The sequence below is a fragment of the Pimephales promelas genome, chromosome 1 (assembly GCF_988280905.1).
Source record: "Pimephales promelas chromosome 1, fPimPro1.hap1.1, whole genome shotgun sequence".
Taxonomy (NCBI): Eukaryota; Metazoa; Chordata; class Actinopteri; order Cypriniformes; family Leuciscidae; genus Pimephales; species Pimephales promelas.
The window spans coordinates 9,170,528-9,189,715 of NC_142769.1; the positions used below are offsets into that span (position 1 = coordinate 9,170,528).

The following is a 19,188-nucleotide window of genomic DNA, read 5'->3' on the forward strand; positions in this document are numbered from 1 at the left end:
TCCTCCATCAGAGATTTCCATCAAGAGGGATTTTTTGTCTCAAGCAGGGGGAACGACTTAACAACCCGACCAGTTTGGAAATTGTGGGTTTGGCTAATGAGGGTGTATCTGGTGGCCATTGCTTCTTCCCATACACCTTTGGGGAGAAAACCCACTGCCTTCTCGTTTCCTAAGTTGTTATGAGGATGAGGCCCGAAAGCCACGCAAGGGTTCTGGCTTGGCATTTGATTCTGGTACTAGAAGGTCTGTCCACAGCACCATTCTAGCCTATATTGGCCCCGATTTTGTTGCAGATAAATTTCTGATTCTAAAGACTATGTTCTTACTGGCTGTCACGTCTGAGCAGGAACCAGAATTTCCCCTTCATGCTTATGGTTAAAAACTTTGTGCACCCTAGACTGGGTTAAATGCCTAAGGTTCCAACTAATGTTGCAAAATCTAGAGTCTTGCAAGCCTTTTGTCCTCCTCCATTCCAGACGTCAGTCCAGGAGAGGTAGAGCACTGGACGCTTATGTCCACAGAGATGCCGTGTGGAGGAAGTCTGATCAGTTTTTGGTCTGTTTTGTGTCGTCTTGGAAAGGTTCACCAGCGACCAAACAGACTGTGAGCAAGTGGATAGTCAAAGCTAATTCTCTTGCTTATGAGGTGTGGTGTTGGCTTTCACCTATGGCTGTCAGAGCAGCGGTATTGACTCCCTCTGTTCATGACAACTCCTTAAGCCTCAGTTGGCTCGCTTTGGATCAAGGTATTTGGCGGGCAAACAACCCCCGGACGTTGACCCCGAGGAAGCTCCGATGAGGCCTGATCAAGCCCCGGAGGTGACATTGAAAACACGACTGGCCCTGACACGCACTATCACACTCGCTTTTGGCACTGCAGTAAAATTTGTGGAACGGCTATTGTGGAACTGCTTATTTTAGGGCTTTTTTAATATCCCACTGCAAATATTCTCCTGCAGTAGCAACACTGGTCTAAACTTATAATATTAAAGGGATAGTTCACTTTGAAATTAATTTTTGATATGTTTTAGCTTGCCTCAAGGGCATCCAAGATGTAGGTGTCTTTGTTTCCACAGTATTTTCAATTTTGACATTTTTCAGTCAAACCGTTGTTGTCTATCAGTCATACACTGGAGGCTAAGGGGGTCCACCAAAATGCATGCACAGAGAAGTCAAAATTAAACATGATTTAATGACCCGTAAATGTAAGTACACATTGATGGCCTAAGACACGAAACGAGCGGTTTGTGTGAGAAAACGAACAGCATTTATATCGTTTTTACCTCTTGTAATCATAGCCATGACAAAATGATCTGACGGCACTGGCGCTTCGGTCTGCGCATGCGCCGGAAGTGATCGCTTGCGCGCCTACATCACTCTTTCGTTCATACAGAGACTTCGGAAGTTTTACCTTTCACTAAACATATTTAGATATACGGGAAACCGCAATAGAAGACGATTTCGGTATATCTAAATATGTTTAGTAAAAGGTAAAACTTCCGAAATCTCCGTGTAAATATTGAGTGATGTCACACGTAAGCGATCACTTCCGGCGTAACATTGAACTGATTCAGTTCGGTTCAGTTCGACATTGCACAACTGATTCAGATCACTTGGACGTCACTGTGATTACACGAGGTAAAAACGATATAAATACTGTTCGTTTTCTCACAAAAACCGGTTAGGCCATCAATATGTTCTTAAATTTACGAGTCATTAAATCACGTTTAATTTTGACTTCTCTGTGCATGCTTTTTGGTGGACCCCCTTAGCCTCCAGTGTATGACTGATAGACAACAACGGTTTGACTGAAAAATTTTAAAATGCCCTTGAGGTAAGCTAAAACATATCAAAAATTCATTTCAAAGTGAAGTATCCCTTTAACTACACAATTCATTTTACAATAATACATTTACTACATAATGTTTTGTGGTATCATTAAGAAACACTTACTCTTAGTGATGGAGTTATGGAGGCTCAGAGCTCTGGAGTTTCTTTCTGCACTTTCCATGCAGGCAGATCTCATGGTCACATCACTGACCGATGGCAGCTCCTCAGTCCCCTGATCAGGCCCAAACTAGACAGAGCAAGAATCAAACATCAATTAGTGAAATGACCAAAATATTATGGTAATTGTATATAACAAAATAGTTACTGGTAGCACTTTATTTCACAGTCCTGTTCCTCATGTACAATACATATTAACGTATTATATAAATTGAACTGAACCTGATTATGAACTGAACCTGCAATGTTTCAAATTTGAGAAAGTACTTCTTAAAAGTGAAATGATTTCTGTAAATCCAGTGATCAAATGCTGTGGCTCTCAGTGTTCAGTGATGGGTTTCAGAAAATAATGATTTCACAATGTACTCATGCATTTAAAACTGAAGAAAAATTAAGATGAATATGAATATAAGAGAAAATGTGGGGAATAGAGGGAGCATGAGAGAAAGTGATTTTATGAGGGGAAGAATGGATGATGAAGTGGGAGGAACGGTGAACATACAGGAAAGAAAGAAAGAGAGAGCGAGTGGGAGAGGGATCTCAGAGGTTAAAAACCCTTCTAAAAACACTACAATGACTTTCCAAATACTGAGAGCTACAAGCTGATCCATCAGTTGCCCTCTGTGTGGGAGGCAGGATCCTGCATACACAACAGCAGCAGATCATGCCATGCTTCAGGAGTTGAAATCTGTTGTGCTATTCTGGAAGTTGGTCATGCTTTTAATGCTGTTTCTAAGTAAGAGTCATAGCAGAGGTGAGTGATTCACTTACATACTTAATGCATCGATTACAACGTTTTTTAAATAGTGAATAGTTTCGGCCAAGAATTGGTTTAAAGCGGAAAAAAAAAAAACCCAGAATGAATCATCATTTGTTAAAGTATTATTCAATATTTTAAAATAAAGACACAATGGGAGATCATTTACATAATCCTATGAGTGCACTTAAAAATACAGAATCAAATCATTAATTGCAATCAGATCAAATAGTATTGCATTATTCTGCATTTGCAAAAAATCCTTCCAAAATCAAATCGAAATCCTATAAATGATTAATTGAATCGTAATTGATAACTGTTAGTCATGGACTAAAAGTCAAAATGTCCTCGAGCCTACAGTATTACACCCTCATCACATGCATATACTGTAATACACACCTATCTGCTCCTTTATATATTCGATTTACTTTTTTGTTGTTGATAATTTTATCTGATGGTCAGAAACACTGATAGGGCATTACCGGTATTTTTTTGTTCCAAAATAGTGTCTCGGTGAAGGAAAAGGTTGACTCAATAAGCATCTGTGCCTTTTGTGATCACATGATCAGTTCTTGCTTGCCTTGACAATCAAACAAAGTTTCTACTATCAGCTTGTAAAACAAAATAATGTCATAATGACAAAAAAAAAAGTGTGCATTTCATACCTCTTCCACTAGCTCTGGAGGCACTTTAGGTTTGACTGCCAGTATAAGGTCAGGGGTCTCGTCCCTAAGCTCTCCAGGGTTTTCATAGATGTGCCTGTTTCCTTTCAGCCCCACATTATCATACACATGTCTGACAGACACATCCATAGAGAGAGAGATATTAGTTAAAACAAATAAAATAAAGAATAGAATAAAAACTTTTCTGCAAACACTGAGCTGTTCATTTGTGTCATCAACAAAGAGATTGAGGCTGGGATATAAGTCTTGCTTTTTTTACAACATCCAATTGTTCCACACTATACTACAAAAAAAGTCTCTTTAAGTTAATATTTGTGTTGTTATTTGTGAGTGCTATCCAAGTAAGAAAGAAGTGTACTTTAGCATACTTTTAAAAAGAGTACTTATTGTATTACTGAAATGAAATACTTTAAAAAAATATACTTCAGCGTAAATCGAATGTAACGTTTCCGGACATTTGCTTAACTAAATGTTAATTGTAATTACAAGAAAATATCTTTTAGTTTAAATTATCTTAAGAGTGTTTTTTTTTTTGAACCACTTAATTAGGACTTAAGAACTTGTTTATATGAAATTCAATAATTACTTATGTCTTTAAAATATAGTTAAAGTAAAGCAGAATGTACTGACAAGCATTTGTGGTAAACTCAAAATACTTTAATGTAATTTCTATTGACACTTGAATGTCATGTCATTAAATGTATTTGTAATTACACATTTCAAATGAAGTAGCAATTTAGTAGCCTGCATTTAATTATATAAACTAACATAAATGTAATATTGAAACAACACACAACAGTTAAAATGATAATTGTGTACTTTACATGGGTTTTAGCATGTTAGTCAACACGTCAAAATAAGTGTATTTTTTTAAGCATGAGAAAACTTTATAAAACATAAAGTACATTTAAAATGTACATTGAAATGTTTAATTTGAGTTTACTACACTTTAATAAAAAAAACATACTGTAGGCATGAAAGTGAACTGTATTTTTTTTTTATTTGAAGTACACTACAAGTGCACATTGAAGACAATTTAGTGCATTTTTTTTTGGAATGCACCTTACAGCGCAACACAAGACCACAGCCGATTTCTTATAAAATGTCAAAACGTTATTGCTTTTCCTTTTAAGTATACATTTGGTACACATGACCAACTTTTTTTGAGTCCTAAACTTGATTTTGCAACATGGGTTAACTTTATACGAGTCCTAACACATCAAAACAACCAGCTTACCACAGGTGACAAATTAAATTAATAGTTAAATAGCACAGATCCATCATTCAGTTAAAGTTAGTTTTCAAAATGATTTTAAATTGTGGCTGATTTAAGTGTTGCAACAGTGTTGTTGTAATTAACTATTAATTGTTATAGTGAAATCAGAACAGAAATCTGTATACCCTTCAAGGATGTCCTGGCATGGAGGGTGTCCTTCTAATGAGTAGCTTCGTGTGAGAGAGACAGGGGTGATATCTGGGGTCTGACTCTTCATGCTGTCCTGCAGGGAAGTTGCCCGCAAGAGGGGCAAGCTGGGTGGGGAGAGGAGCGAATCTGTATCCATGGGCTCGGGAAATACCATCTGCTCTCCAAGTAGATCCTGCTTTGGAGTTTCACCGTCATCCATCTTATTTTCATTCTCCTTCATCTCTTCTTCCTCCCCTTCATCATCATCATCACCATCACCTTCAACGTCGTCGTCATCCAGAACCCAGGCTTCGCCCGATCGTCCTTCTCCGGATTTGCTTTCTGCGTCCTGGATGGCTTTCTGGTAAAGCTCAGAGAAACTCCTGAAGTCAGACACAAGAACAAGAAAAAAAGGGAAAAGAAAGTGAAGAGCAATGGTGGTGAAAACCTCAAAGTTTCAGCTTATTTGCTTCAGCACAGTTAGTCATGGGTGAAAAGATCAATGCTACTATTTTGGTTCTCTTTTTTGAAGTATGTTATATAATCAGAGACTTACATAAATCATGCTGAGTGAGTTGCTTTATATAGGATTCTTTTTATTTTTTTATATAGTTTTAAAACCAAGATGCATTCGTGTGCGTTGGTTTAGATCCATCAATAAGCATAATGAAAATTCAATGATAGTTGTCCAGCTGGTGAAACACTGTTCACAATACAATGAGATCTGTCCTTCAATCAATTGCTCCTTCCCCTTTCTTTCCATCTGTTTCTCTCCCTAGGGACATAGCCTCTCTCTCTCTCTCTCTCTAAATATATTTTGTAATAATAACAGTAATGCTATTACTGTATTTTTGATCAAATGAAGGCTGCTTTGGTGAGCATAAGAGACTTCAGTCACACTTTAGTTTAGGGTCCAAAAACTAAGTAAGGTTTATTTCTATAGCACATTAAACAGCTCGCGCTGACCAAAGTGCTGTACAAAGTGCAGTAGCCACAAGGTAATAAAAATAAAGTAAAATACAGTTACAATCATTGATTTAAGCTAGATCCACATCGAAAGACAAACACTCAATTACAAACATAGCAAGTTAAGACATTTCAAGATGCAGGGAAAGCCAATGTAAAAAGGTGAGTTTTGAGCCTGGATTAAAAAAAATCACAAATATTTCTGATATCAACTGGCAGTCGGTTCCAGAGCTGAGGGCCAGCAACAGAAAAGCCTATATCACCTTTTTGCTTAAACCAGGATTGTGGGACCTGGAGGATCTGAGGGACCTCGGAGCTACATGTGGATGAATGATATCTTTATTAGCTGTAGCTGGGGGCCAGATTTAAAAATCATCAGCAGGATTTTGAATTGTATCCATAGACCGGACTGGAAGCCAGTGCAAGGAGGCTAGGACTGGTGAATGTGTTCACATTTTTTTGTGTTTGTGAGTAGCCTAGCCGAACAGAACAGACTTGAGTTTGAAAATTATTCTTAATTGATCTTAAGATGGGAATCAAAAACAACACCCAAGTTATGTGCGTGGGATTTAACATAGGGTGCAAGGGGGCCGAGGTCAGCAGGGATGGTAGTTTTAAATTTTGAGGGGCCAAAGACAATACCTTCAGTTTTGTTGTCGTTTAACTGAAGAAAAAAGGTAATTTCTTTCAGACAATCTAAAAGAGGCTGCATGGAGTTGCTGGATTTAAGTGGAATGTATAATTGGGAATCATCTGCATAGTAGTGGAATGAGATATTGAATTTTCTGATGATGTTACCTAGTTGCGTTTGCTGTCATTTCTAGAGCGAGAAGTATATGAGCTGTAGCAAGATTTGTAACATAACACAGAAGCTGATGAAGCACCATCTGTAGCAATAATGTTTGACAAAGTCTCATGTATGGTTGTGTCTCCGAGCTTAATTAGCATAGTAGCGATTCCTTTGGACCCAGATATTTTAAAGTCGCCATCTTTACCACCGCATGGTGCAAACAGACACTTCTTTCCCGACATTTTGACCTGATCAAACCAATCTCTCTTTGTTTTGAAACTCTGAGAATGTTCCTCCACAACAACCTGGGAAAGCTGCAATAACACGAATATCTGTTTTTAATCTTTCCTTATCAAACCTTATGTCAAAGTCTAAATTTAAAAAAAAAAGAAAAATCCAAAATTTTAATATAGCCAAATGGTAACAAATTTTAGAACACCAGATTTGTTTTTAATCCTTCCTTATCAAACCTGATGTCAAAGTCTGAATTTTAAAAAAAGAAGAATCCAAAATTTTAATATAATGGTAATTTGTAATTTACGAATATTAAGGCGATATAAGAAAAATAATAGAATAAAAATAAAAATTTAAATTAAATTATAAAAATAAAAAAAATAAAAATATTTGCAAGGTGAATTTCGACTTTAAAACTAGACTATGCTCCCTTGCTTTACAACATACTTATTACAAATACAACAGCTAGCTGCAACAGTTTATTTCATAAAAAAATAATCAGACCTCAAGAAATGTAAACAAATTTTTTTTTTTTTTTTGTGATTTCTGAAATGTGAAATTATTGTGTTTACCAGGAAAATAACCTAAAATTTTGTCTGAAATTAATAAAAAATGTGTCTAAATGTATCCAAATTTGTTTTAGAATTACAATTTTTGAGTCTGATAGTGGCATAAATGAAATCAGCATTCTCTAAAACCTTTAAGACCACTCACATATTGTAGAAATTGGCCATAGCGTGCAAAATATCTGGTCAAAATGGACGATTAAGCTAATAATGCTAATTATGCTAATTTTGAAAATTGCTCAACATATGCAAAGTAGCATCCGGCAGTTTCTGTATGCTGGGGACCCATACTTCACATTTCTGCAATAAAACTTTGGTGTCCTCAACATTTCCGGGTTCACAATGGGGTAGGGGTGGGCGATATGGAAAAAATATCATATCACGATTTTTTTAGGAAAATCACGATCACGATTTTTTATCACGATTCTTTTTCAAGTTGGTTTTAATATTTTGCAAGTGGCTGTTCATTACAGTCAAACTAATGTCCTTATGTTAAAAACAAAGCCTTAGGTAACAAAATAAAAAAGAAAGGCATACATTTAGGCCAGTGGCGAAGATAAAAATCTTTGTCATTATTTTCTTTGTTATTAAAAAAATAAGACAAGATAAACATTACACAAATTAATATTCAAATTAAATAAATAGTGCTTTATTTTTCAGATGCACTAGGTGTATTTAGCAGTAGCATTGAAGAAAGTAATTAAATTAAACAAATATGAAATTAAAACACTACAGAGACTTCACTGAATAAATTGATTCTTATTAAAGCTACTATTAAAGTTCTCAGTCAGTGAGTGATTTTCTCCTTGTGTTTTTTTTTCTTTTACTAAAGAGATAGTTCCCTCAAAAATGAAAATGGTCTTAATTTACTCTCTCAAGATGTTTTAAACCCAAATAAGTTTCTTTCTTCTGTTGAAAATAAAAGTTATTTTGAATAATGTGGGTAACCGAACAGTTGCTGGTCCCCCTATAGTTTTTTATTGGTTCTCTCCTGGAAGTTAATGGGGACCAGCAACTGTTTGGTTACCCACATTAAAAAAAAATCGTTCTTTTGTGTTCAGCACAAGAAAGAAATTAATACAGGTTTGTAACAACATTAGAGTGAGTAAATAATGACAGATTATTATTTTTTTTTTTTGTGAACTATCCCTTTAAGGACGTGCGGCAGTACTATTTATTCCTGTTGCTTTTAGACCAGCACGCGACGCGTTTAATATAGACGCATATTACACCAGATATTCTCTCAAATGTTTGCTTTCACTTTAGACATAGCCTGTTTATGTAAACATTGTGTGTATTTAACAGTATTAGCTTAATAAGACTCGAAAGATAACTTAGTCCAGTATTCAGGCGCTGTTTACAGGCTTCTAGTTCCTGTGATTGTCGTGGGTAATTTATGCGGTCAGGAAAGCGCACGTTAGAACAGCGCATTAGCGCGTGAATTAAATGTTTAACCGGCAAGGCTTATGCAAATAATGAACTTTTGTGAATTGCAGTGTCCCGTAACTGTTCATTAACGCGTGATCACGTGTAGGCTGCGTCGCGTTGTACAGTTGAGACGGAGGCGCCAGAACTGAACTGATAGAATGCACTGTAACACGATACTACGATATTTCTTCAAAAGCAGATCGTGGAGACATTTTAATCGTCCACGATTAAAAATCGTCATATCGCACACCCCTACAATGGGGCTCAATGGGCTGGCTACTAGACTATAGGGGGAGCATGTACTGTAAAGGCAGAAGAGTACAGGACCCAGAATGGATCCCTGGGGGACACCATAAGACAACGGGGCAGGGGATGAAGAGTATTAGCCTATAGATACTGAAAAAGATCTTTGATGGAGGTAGGAGTGAAACCAGTTTAGAGCTGTAGCCTTAAAGCAAACCCACTGTTCAAGACGCACTACAACCGCATGCTTGAACCATGAAGGAACGATACCATGGGGCAAGGAGTTAAGAATAGATTTAATAGAGGAATGTTTGATAATCTGTGAGGGAATGGGATCGAGTGAGGTTGTGCTTTACTATGTCCTTACTATGTGCTTTTCATGTGCTTTACTATGTCCGATAGTTCAGGATAGGACACTGCATTGAATTAGTCAAGCTATTAGCTATAGCTATGGGAAAATGAGGTTGGGTGTCAGATACAAAAGAAGTGAACTGCGCTCTGATGTGGTCAATTTTCACAGTAAAAAAATGTTTTAAATGGTCGATTGATATGCAGTTTAGCACTCCATCCTCCACTCCCTGCTAACTATTTTTACTAGTCAGCCCACTTTTTGCTAAAAATCACTGCAGTGTATGAGTGCTTTACATCATCTCTCCATTTTGTCCACCCTCTTTCACACGCAAATAAGCCGTCAACTCTATTACCTGCGTGGTTTTCCGTTCTCGTCTGGAGGAATGACTGTGATGTGGATCTTCTGTGCCGTGCGGAGGAGTCGGCTCCTCTCTTCCTGGCTGAGGTGCACCAGGACCTGGCCACAGAGACGAACAACACGAGCCCACAACTGCAGCCCACCGCTCTCTGCATATCCAAACCTCTGCAGATCAGTTACAAAGCCTTCCTCGCTCATCAGGAAGCCGGGCTGACCTACTCCGTCCCGCAGGGGTGTGATCTCACGCGCCTCACAGCCTCGTGTTACCAGCTACCAGGGGAGTTAGCATAGAAGTGTCATGTTAAAATGGCATACTGCATATCATAAAAGCTCAGTCTTATTTTTTCAATATTTCTGTTTTTATGGTATTTTGATTAAATAAATATGGCTTTGGTGAGAATAAGAAACAACATTTATTTTTATATTTGTTCATTTATTTTTTGTCATTTATTGTTTTTATTGGGAAAAATATGCAGTTTTTGACATGTTTGGAATCACAAAATGAATTGTGGTCAATTAGTTTACCTATATTGACAATCCCCACTTTGTAATATTTTATGTATTGTATGTCTTTTTTTAAAGAGCGCAATATAGCTTTACACACTTGCAAATGTCAACAGTTTTGTTGTATTTTCATGGATGCTTGTGTTTAATATTTACTGCAGCAGTTAAAGCATACAGTAAAGTAGTAAAACCATTTTATGAAGGTCAGATACATGTGGTTACAAAGCAGATGCACCAATATTTGCGATATAATTCGGTATGAATTGACAGTTAACATTACGAAGCCCACAATAACAGTATTTACATTACAGATATACCAATCTATATATTCTGAAATCAAATCCCTCGTCCCACAGTGCTAACAATTCATGGAATTTAAGTGCCTCTATTACGCTTATTCGGATTTTGCCTTTCATTTAGCGTGAAATATAGCTGGTTGTGAATGTCTTCTTAATTTTAAAGATCCAAGTGCAGATAAATGGAGTTATTGTCTCCCATAAGAAAACAAGTGCCTGAAACAAGTCTTCAAATACACTTTGCATGGACTGGGATTGATACGGCAAAACCGAAGCCATCATTACTGTTTGTATCACTGTGTATCAAGAGCTGAGGATGCCTCAGGAGCTGACATTTATATATGGTAATAGGAGTTTTGTTTCCGAAACAAACGGTAAGAGGTAGACAAATCACAACAGACAGGGTCATCTGACCAATCAGAACAGAGTAGGAGGGGTTTAGAGAGACTGGATCCTTGATCGAACCATTTCAGACACTGTGAGCAAAGAGGTGATGCTGCAATGTATATTATGAGAAAATTTAAGTGTTTTTTGACGCTGACGCTAAGAGACCTCCAAAACAAATTAGAAAACTTTAAAATAGCATGATAGGGGCACTTTTAGTAATATAGAAATGCATACAGCATTACATCTCACCTCCAGCCTCTGGACAATCTCTTTAATATCCTCAACTTGGCTGTCCAACATTGTCATGGTCACTGCCTCGCCTCTCTCGTAGAAGATATCCAGGCAAAGGCCACCCTGAGCTCCTGTCTCAGTCACAGCCTTCCAGCCGATGACATCACGGCAGCTGCAATTGAACACGACCGTTCTAGTGGATCGCTCTATGAGCACAACTGACTCCGCTGACACGCCGAGCAGGCAGGACAGGCTAAGACCGTTGCTCTCACCGTCCTGAACGACCGTGACGGCCCACACTAAAGCACCTGCGCTATGAAGCTCTGCGCCTTTAGCTCCCTTAAACTTCTCTTTGCGCTTCCCGCCCAGTGAAAGCAGCGGGAATTTGGTGGAAGAATCAATGGGTGTGGTGGTGACGTAGTTTTCGGCTAGGTCTTTCAGGTACTCTTGCCGTGTGCGTGTGGCCATAGAACGAAATTTTTCCGCTTTCTCAGCTGCGTTCTCTGCATTAATGGCTTTGGCAAGGAGAAAGTCTCGGAAGGCAGGAGAACGGGGGAAGCGCGCACCTTTAGGGAAGAAAGGACCAAAGAGCGGGATATCCTTGGAACGAGTTACAGCAACTCTGAGAAAGGTGGAGATAAAGATATTTTTTACATTTTTGTTAACATTTTATGTGTTTTTTTTTTTATGTGTCGACTCTTTTACCTGTAATAGGTGTTCTCGGTGCAGGGCTCGTGTACTTGGACAATGATGAACACGTGCTGAAAGTGAGAACGGATGGCTTTGGGGGTGAAGGGTAAAGCACCTGGCTCTTGGAAGACTATTGTGATAATATCATTCCCTATGTGCCTCTTCCTCAGTAACTAGAAGAGAAAGAGAGAAAACAGAAACTTCGTTAACTTGGAAGAAAAGTTTGTATTCTAAATGCAGTGAATTATTCCAATTATTTCATTCTAAATGCAGTGAATTATGTACTTGTGTTGTGTACTTCGAATCTTATAGTAGTATATTTAAAAAACTGTACTTGCAGATAAAATAATATGAATTAAAGGGGTGGTAAAGTATGATTTCACTTTTCTTTTAAAGAAAAAGGACTACAACAAACGGCTGGTAGGGGCTACAGGACATCAGGTTACAGGGGCTACAGGTTAGTGACATCACCAACCCTAAAATGTGCATAAACCCCACCCCCGGGAACACTCAGTCCATGTTGAGAAGAGGAAGAGTGGTTGTATGAGAGTACATTTGTGAGTCAGCTCAAACGTTAGCATTAGGGCTGGGTATTGAGACAAATTTCACAATTTGATTCGATTTCGATTCGATTCCATTCAATATCGATTATTTTGGATATCAGTTATAATAAATGGCAATTTTTCTCAAGGGAATCAAATCTCTTAAATGCTGTAAACTATGGTCTATATATATAGTCTAGTTGTAGCCTACTAGGCTTCATTAGCCTAATATGAAGGTAATAATTAACTGTTTTGTAGCTATACAAACACTTAAATTACACTTTTATTTATTTTTATAATAAGAAGATTATATGAAATATAAACATTTAAATGGTGGCTGTCATAAAAACTTGCCAGATTTATATGCATTAAATATTGAAGAACACTAACGAGTGCGGACTAACGAGTTTATGTGCGTTTTCTGAGGTAAATATGACGATACATGACATTGATTACAAACTGTTTAATTGACGTCTTTCCACGGTTGAAACGCAGATTGAGCGAATCAATGTGACATGATATGGATTTAGATAAGTTATACTCGATCTTTTAACACACTTTCAGATGCTCATTCATGTTTATTTCGCGCTGTGACTGGTATTATTAAGCCGGAAGAGAGATCAGCGCTGCTGCTTCTCTGGAGCTGCGCCAGAGTGATCTCACGCCACAGCGCCAAAACGGCAAAACGCTATTTATGTTTTTGAATTTCTAAAGAAAATGGATGTAATTTGAAAATTGAGACTTTGTTTCATATCAATAGTAACAAAGGACAAAGATTATTGCGATTTGTTGGATGCGCGCAGCCGCGATACAATGTCTCATTCATTCAAATGAAACAACAGGATGACTAATCGATTCTTGAGATTTAAGAATCGATATCGGTTCGTAAAAATGAGAATCGATTAATATCTAGAAATCGATATTTATTACCCAGCCCTAGTTAGCATCCATCTTTTCACATGCAATAGAAAGTCACTCTGTGTTCTTATACGAGCGATTTATAGATTACATGACAGAATATTCTAATTTAAGATAGTTAACTCCACACATGACATCAGCAACATAAATTTAGACACCCTGTTGCATTCTACATGTTGTCACTTCTCGAGTCTCTTCATATTTGACTGACTCCGTTTTAACATTAAAGGAAGAACAGTTTCTGTCATTTTAGTGTATCTGCTTGAGGAAATCGCAGCTGCTAAGACACAGGAGCTCTTGAAACCCCGCCCACTGCAGCAGCTCGTTTGCATTTAAAGGGCCAGGCACAAAGCAGTGCGTTTTTGCAAAACCTCAAAAAGTGACAATTTTTTTGACAATTGAATATTATATATTGTCAAACAATATATAAAAGATAAGCAATTCAACACATTTATATTTATACTTTTCAGTTCCTAATAGTTATTCTATTGCTGTTTCATTTCGTTGTCCTATTTTAAAGGGATATTCACTGGTTGTGGGAGTTACCTGTTGTGTATTGTTGGATGTGTATGGAAGCATGGTGGAGACATGGAACATGATCTCGTAATCCTGGTAGCGAGTATACAGTGAGTGTGTTCCTGTGGAGTCAGCTGCAAATTACAAACACACAAACACTATTATTATTACACACCAAATCAAAATCTGTTATTTACTTTGTGAATAAGTTTTAAAACGTAATTTATTCCTGTGATGGAAGGCTGAATTTTCAGCATCATTACTCCAGTCTTCACTGTCACATTAGCCTTCCGAAATCATTAAATATGTTGATTTTCTGCTCAAAAAGTTTTTTTTTTTTTAAATTTTATAAAATAGAGTAGTTCAAACGAACAGCATTTACTTGATTTTTTTCATACCAAGTAGAAGTCTTTACTCTCATATTTGAATAATTGAACGCATCCTTGCTGAAGAAAATTATTAATTTCTTTAAAAAAATAAGCAATTACAATTACAATGTCTTCGGTACTCGTAAAACCAAAGACAGTAATAACGGAAGTGTTTACCTTGTGAGTAGATTTATTTGGCCCCCATGAGGAAAACAGTTTATATTATCATGCTAAATTATGTTTTTGAAAGTGTAATAATGTAAAAAGTTTTATGTGAGGGTTGTGCTTAGGGTTAAGGGATAGAATACAGTTAGTCCAGAATCAAAATCATTACGTCAATGGAAAGTCCCCATAAACCCAACATGGTGTGTGTGTGTGTGTGTGTGTTTTGAGGTTTTTTCTTACTTTTGGTGTCTAGTTGAGCTCTGTATTTCTCCCAGGCCTTGAGTCGCACTCTGTCTCCAAGAAGGTCCAGAAACTCATCAAACACTGGGCCAGCACTCTCATTGTTATACATGTCCTCTTCAGTACTCTGTCCTGCTCTGCAGTACATAACCCCCACCTTACGCTGGAAATTCAACTTTACACACACACACATACACACACATTAACAATGATGGAACTACGGTTGCTTATCCAACTAGTTTTCTACACACACACACACAACACCATTCTTCCTCATTTTTCACTAAGCCTGTTTCACACTGCATGCACAAGCAGCGTAACTACAACAGCGGGCTTTATCACTGACACCATTGTGAAATCAAATCATCAGACACATTTCAAATGCCACTTTCAGACATGTTAAAGGAGTAGTTCACTTTTGCTGATAATTTACTCACCCCCATGTCATCCAAGATGTCCATGTCTTTCTTTCTTCAGTCGAAAAGAAAGTAAGGTTTTTGATGAAAACATTCCAGCATTTTTCTCCATATAATGCACTTTAATGAGAACCAAACGGTTCAAGGTGCAAAAGACACTTTAAGTGCAAATTGCAAACTGTTCAAAGGGCTTTAAACGATTCCAAATGATGAATAAGGGTCTTGTCAAGCGAAACGATCGCTCATTTAATAAATAAACAACAAAGTTTTAGTTTCAGTTTGCACTGAAACTGTCTTTTGGACCTTGAACCGTTTGGTTCCCAATGAAGTCCATTATATGGAGAGAAATGCTGGAATGTTTTCATCAAAAACCTTAATTTCTTTTCGACTGAAGAAAGAAAGACATGGACATCTTGGATGACATGGGGGTGAGTAAATTATCAGCAAAAGTTTTTTCAAAAGTGAACTGCTCCTTTAACAGTGTATAGTACCTGTATATGTTCAAGTTTTGTTATCTTTAGTCTCTCTATTAGCTGTCATCTATGTGATATGCAGTATGCAATGTTAATAAAATTATAGCTTCTAGATGATACATTTATTTTTTATTGTCTGTTCGAAAACATGGTATCATTGAGGATAACAACACTTTTCAAGCCTACAAACACATGCATACATGCGTATATATATATATATATATATATATATATATATATATATACATATTGACACAGGTAGGTGTTCAAAAGTTTGGAAGAATTACTATTTTTTAAATATTTTTTCAGCATCATTACTTCAGTCTTCAGTGTCACATGATCCTTTAGAAATCATTATAATATGCTGATTTAGTGCTCAATTACTCAAAATTATTTTTGGTGCTCGATTATTAATAACAGTATTTATTATCAACGTGTAAAACAGTTTTTGCTGCTTAATATTTTGTGGACACACACAAAATATGTGTTTTTTTTCCAAGATTATGAAGAGACAGTTCAAAAGAACAGCATTTATTTAAACAATAACTATTTTCTAACATTAAATGTCCAAACCGTCACGTCAATTGAATGCATCCTTGTTGAATTAAAGTATTAATTTCTATTGTTTATTAAAATATCTTTATCTCAAACTTTTAAATGGTATCACGATTCCCACAAAAAAATATGAAGCAACACAACTGTTTTCAACATTGATAATAATAAGAAATGTTTTTTTTAAGCAGCAAACAGCATCAGCGCTACCATAAAATGAATAAATACAACTTTTAAATATATTACAATTGAAACCAGATCTTTTGAATTATATAATTCTCATAAATAATATTTCACAATATTACAGTTTTTACTGTATTTTTGATCCAATAAATACAGGCTTGGTGAGCAGAAGAGACAAACATTTTTAATTATTCCAAACTTTTGACTGCCAGTGTCATTCACTGGGGTTCTATATATGAAGCATAGGGTTCTTTACTCAACTCCAAAGAAGCTTTTATGTTAAAAAGGTTCTATAATGACAAGAAAGAACCCTTTTGGCACAAAGGTTCTTTATATGCTATTATTCATTCATATATTACATTATTCTGCAACATTTTGTAGTTATAATTAAATTATTGTTTATTAAACTGTTGTAGTAACTTTATATTACATTTTAATCATGCTGATTTTAGAGGAGAAAAACTGAAATGGCACTCTTCATGTTATATTGATTAACTACATAAAATGATAAAATACGTTTTCTAACCCCCGTATCTTGAATTTTGTGATCATTCACATGCATTCATAAATACATTTTAGGGTCTTGTGGTTTGTTAATAACATGAAATATTTAATCCGGAAAGGACAAAACAAATGATAATGAATTAACCCAAAAGGATCCATATAGAACCTTTTTCCTGGTTGCAAAGAAGCCTAAGGGGTTCTTATTATTGAACCCTTAAAAGGGGTTCTGTATAGAACCTTTACATGTAGCACTGATAGAACCTTTTAAGGTTCTATATAGAACCTTTTCTTCTAAGAGAATACAATATATACATGTATATCCGCATGCATTCTGTACGCACCTTATTTCTATTAGCTTTTCAGTACCCTTCAAACACCAATTGTAAGGTCACCAGAAATAAAGAAAGCAGCTCAATGTAAATCACTTACCCCCTGCTCATCCAGTTTAAGGAGTGTGTCTCTGACTTTAGGGGAATTGGAGGCCAGTCTGAGGCAATGTAGGTTGAGATCAGGCAAAATAAACTCCAGCAGTCTCTTGGGTGAAAGGCCACGTGGCGTGGTGTGACGTGCTGCGGAGGGAACAGACTCCTCCAGGATTGAACCTCTCAAGGTCTTCAGCTGCAGGAAAATGACAGTTAATGAGAGCCAAACAAATAATGTAGACTTTATTTTTCCTGAGGTTGATTATATTAGTCATGTATTCAAAATTATATAAAGGTGCAGATTTAAAACCTCATTAAAAAGATTGAATTTTAAAATGAACCTCTACCTCCTAAGAGGTCATATAGCAATGTTTCTTTAAAAGATACTAATTTATTTTTCTGTCTGTCAAAAGTTGAATACATATCTTAATTTATGTAAAGTACTGAGTTATGGCCTGAGTACAGGTGCTTTTAGAGTTAGAGTTATAATGTAATGCTATGAGTTTGTTTTTTTGTTTTTTTCGTAAAAGAGAAAAATAAATGAAATGGTACATTTGTTTATGAATTTCCCTGTGATTTCGTTAATTCTAAACAAAAACAAAACCTTAAGAAACTAAAAACAATAAAGACAGAGAGTGGAAAATTGTCTAATTTCTGACCATTTTTTTTCTAGTGTAAATTATTAGCAACATAAGTGGTAAGAAGGAAAATGTATTTTTTGACTTATTCTGTGTGAGAGAGTTTTGTATTTACTTCAGTGGTCCTGAAAATGATTCTGTAGTTGTACTGGGCCCCACTTGATCCCTCTTTTTCCTCCCTGCGAAAACTGACAGCCACTGGCCCCAAACGATCGTCGATGCCAAAGAAATTCTGATGGTCTGGTTTACAAGAAAGAAAATATGTTAATAATTCATACAAAATTGTAACAATTAATAGTTGACATTTAATACAAAATGCTGTAAATAAATAAATAGATAGTGAAAGTGAAAACTATATAAACAAACTCCAGAATATTAAACATTAGAATAAGAGAAAACTATGATTGTGAAACTTTTTAAGGCTCATTATAGAGATGACTAAGCATACATGACCAAACGTTAATTGATGTCTTTATGTATGAACATATTTGTCAATGTTCAGAACTATATAGCCAATAGCACTTGCGTCGAAGCCTGGCAAAGCTGCACTTTACAGCTTGTTTCAGCCACAGTTGTAATAGAAATTAAGGATAAAAGATTCCCCCCTTTAAAATTTAATATGCAACTGTTTACATAGTAAAACAGTGAAATATTTGTAGTGAAATGTGTATTTTGTTATATTTGCGCATTGCATCCTTTGCAATCCTATCCTAGCATTTGATTAGACAGAAAATAGAATAATAGTCGCGGAGAATGAGTCATCAAAATTGTTGATCTGTCCTCTCCGCTTAAGATCTATAAGAGCTCTGCTGCTCTAAACTTTTGTATCACATTTGATGTGAAGGGGAAATGAACAAATGAACAAGAGGAATACAATAACAGTATAGTATGTTGGTTTGACAAAAGCAATAACAGACATGGTTACAATGCTGTCAGTAAAAAAAGTACAAAAGCTGCACCTTTACCAACAGCTTGTATCTACCCTTAAATGTTGCATATTAGTAGCAGGGGTGTCAAACTCAGTTCCTGGAGGATCACTGTCCTGCAGAGTTCGGCTCCAACCCTAAATAAACACACCTGGACCATCTAATCAAGGTCTTCAAGATTAGTAGAAACAGAGAAGTGCTGTATCCCAATTTGTCTACTATGCGCCCTAAATAATATTTGAAATTAAAATGAGTGTGTCCCAAATCATAGCATGTTCAAATGAGTATCCTAAAGATACCCGATGGGCTACTTTTTCTAGTTAGAATTCGAAGTGCAGATCTGTGCACACCATAGATATGTACAGGTATGACAAGATGCCACATTCCACCACTCCAGACACATTGGCGCGCCCGCCATATTTTTATATAT

At 36.4% G+C, this 19,188-nt stretch overlaps 1 protein-coding gene across 6 annotated transcripts in view; it reads right to left on the reverse strand.

Annotated features, from left to right (window-relative positions):
• Positions 1 to 19,188, reverse strand: part of sipa1 (signal-induced proliferation-associated 1) — a 65,406-nt gene that overhangs the window by 18,074 nt on the left and 28,144 nt on the right. For all 6 annotated transcript variants that reach the window (XR_016147968.1, XM_089124187.1, XM_089124219.1 and 3 more), the window contains exons 3-12: positions 17,948 to 18,072; positions 17,202 to 17,390; positions 14,645 to 14,819; positions 13,902 to 14,005; positions 11,911 to 12,068; positions 11,224 to 11,827; positions 9,783 to 10,057; positions 4,848 to 5,234; positions 3,429 to 3,558; positions 1,953 to 2,076 (exon numbers count right to left, since the gene is read on the reverse strand). Coding sequence is in view for 5 of the 6 variants with exons in the window: in XM_089124187.1 (XP_088980313.1) it covers positions 1,953 to 2,076; positions 3,429 to 3,558; positions 4,848 to 5,234; positions 9,783 to 10,057; positions 11,224 to 11,827; positions 11,911 to 12,068; positions 13,902 to 14,005; positions 14,645 to 14,819; positions 17,202 to 17,390; positions 17,948 to 18,072 (2,271 nt within the window). In the remaining variant the exon portion in view is untranslated. The remainder of the gene's footprint in view (positions 1 to 1,952; positions 2,077 to 3,428; positions 3,559 to 4,847; positions 5,235 to 9,782; positions 10,058 to 11,223; positions 11,828 to 11,910; positions 12,069 to 13,901; positions 14,006 to 14,644; positions 14,820 to 17,201; positions 17,391 to 17,947; positions 18,073 to 19,188) is intronic.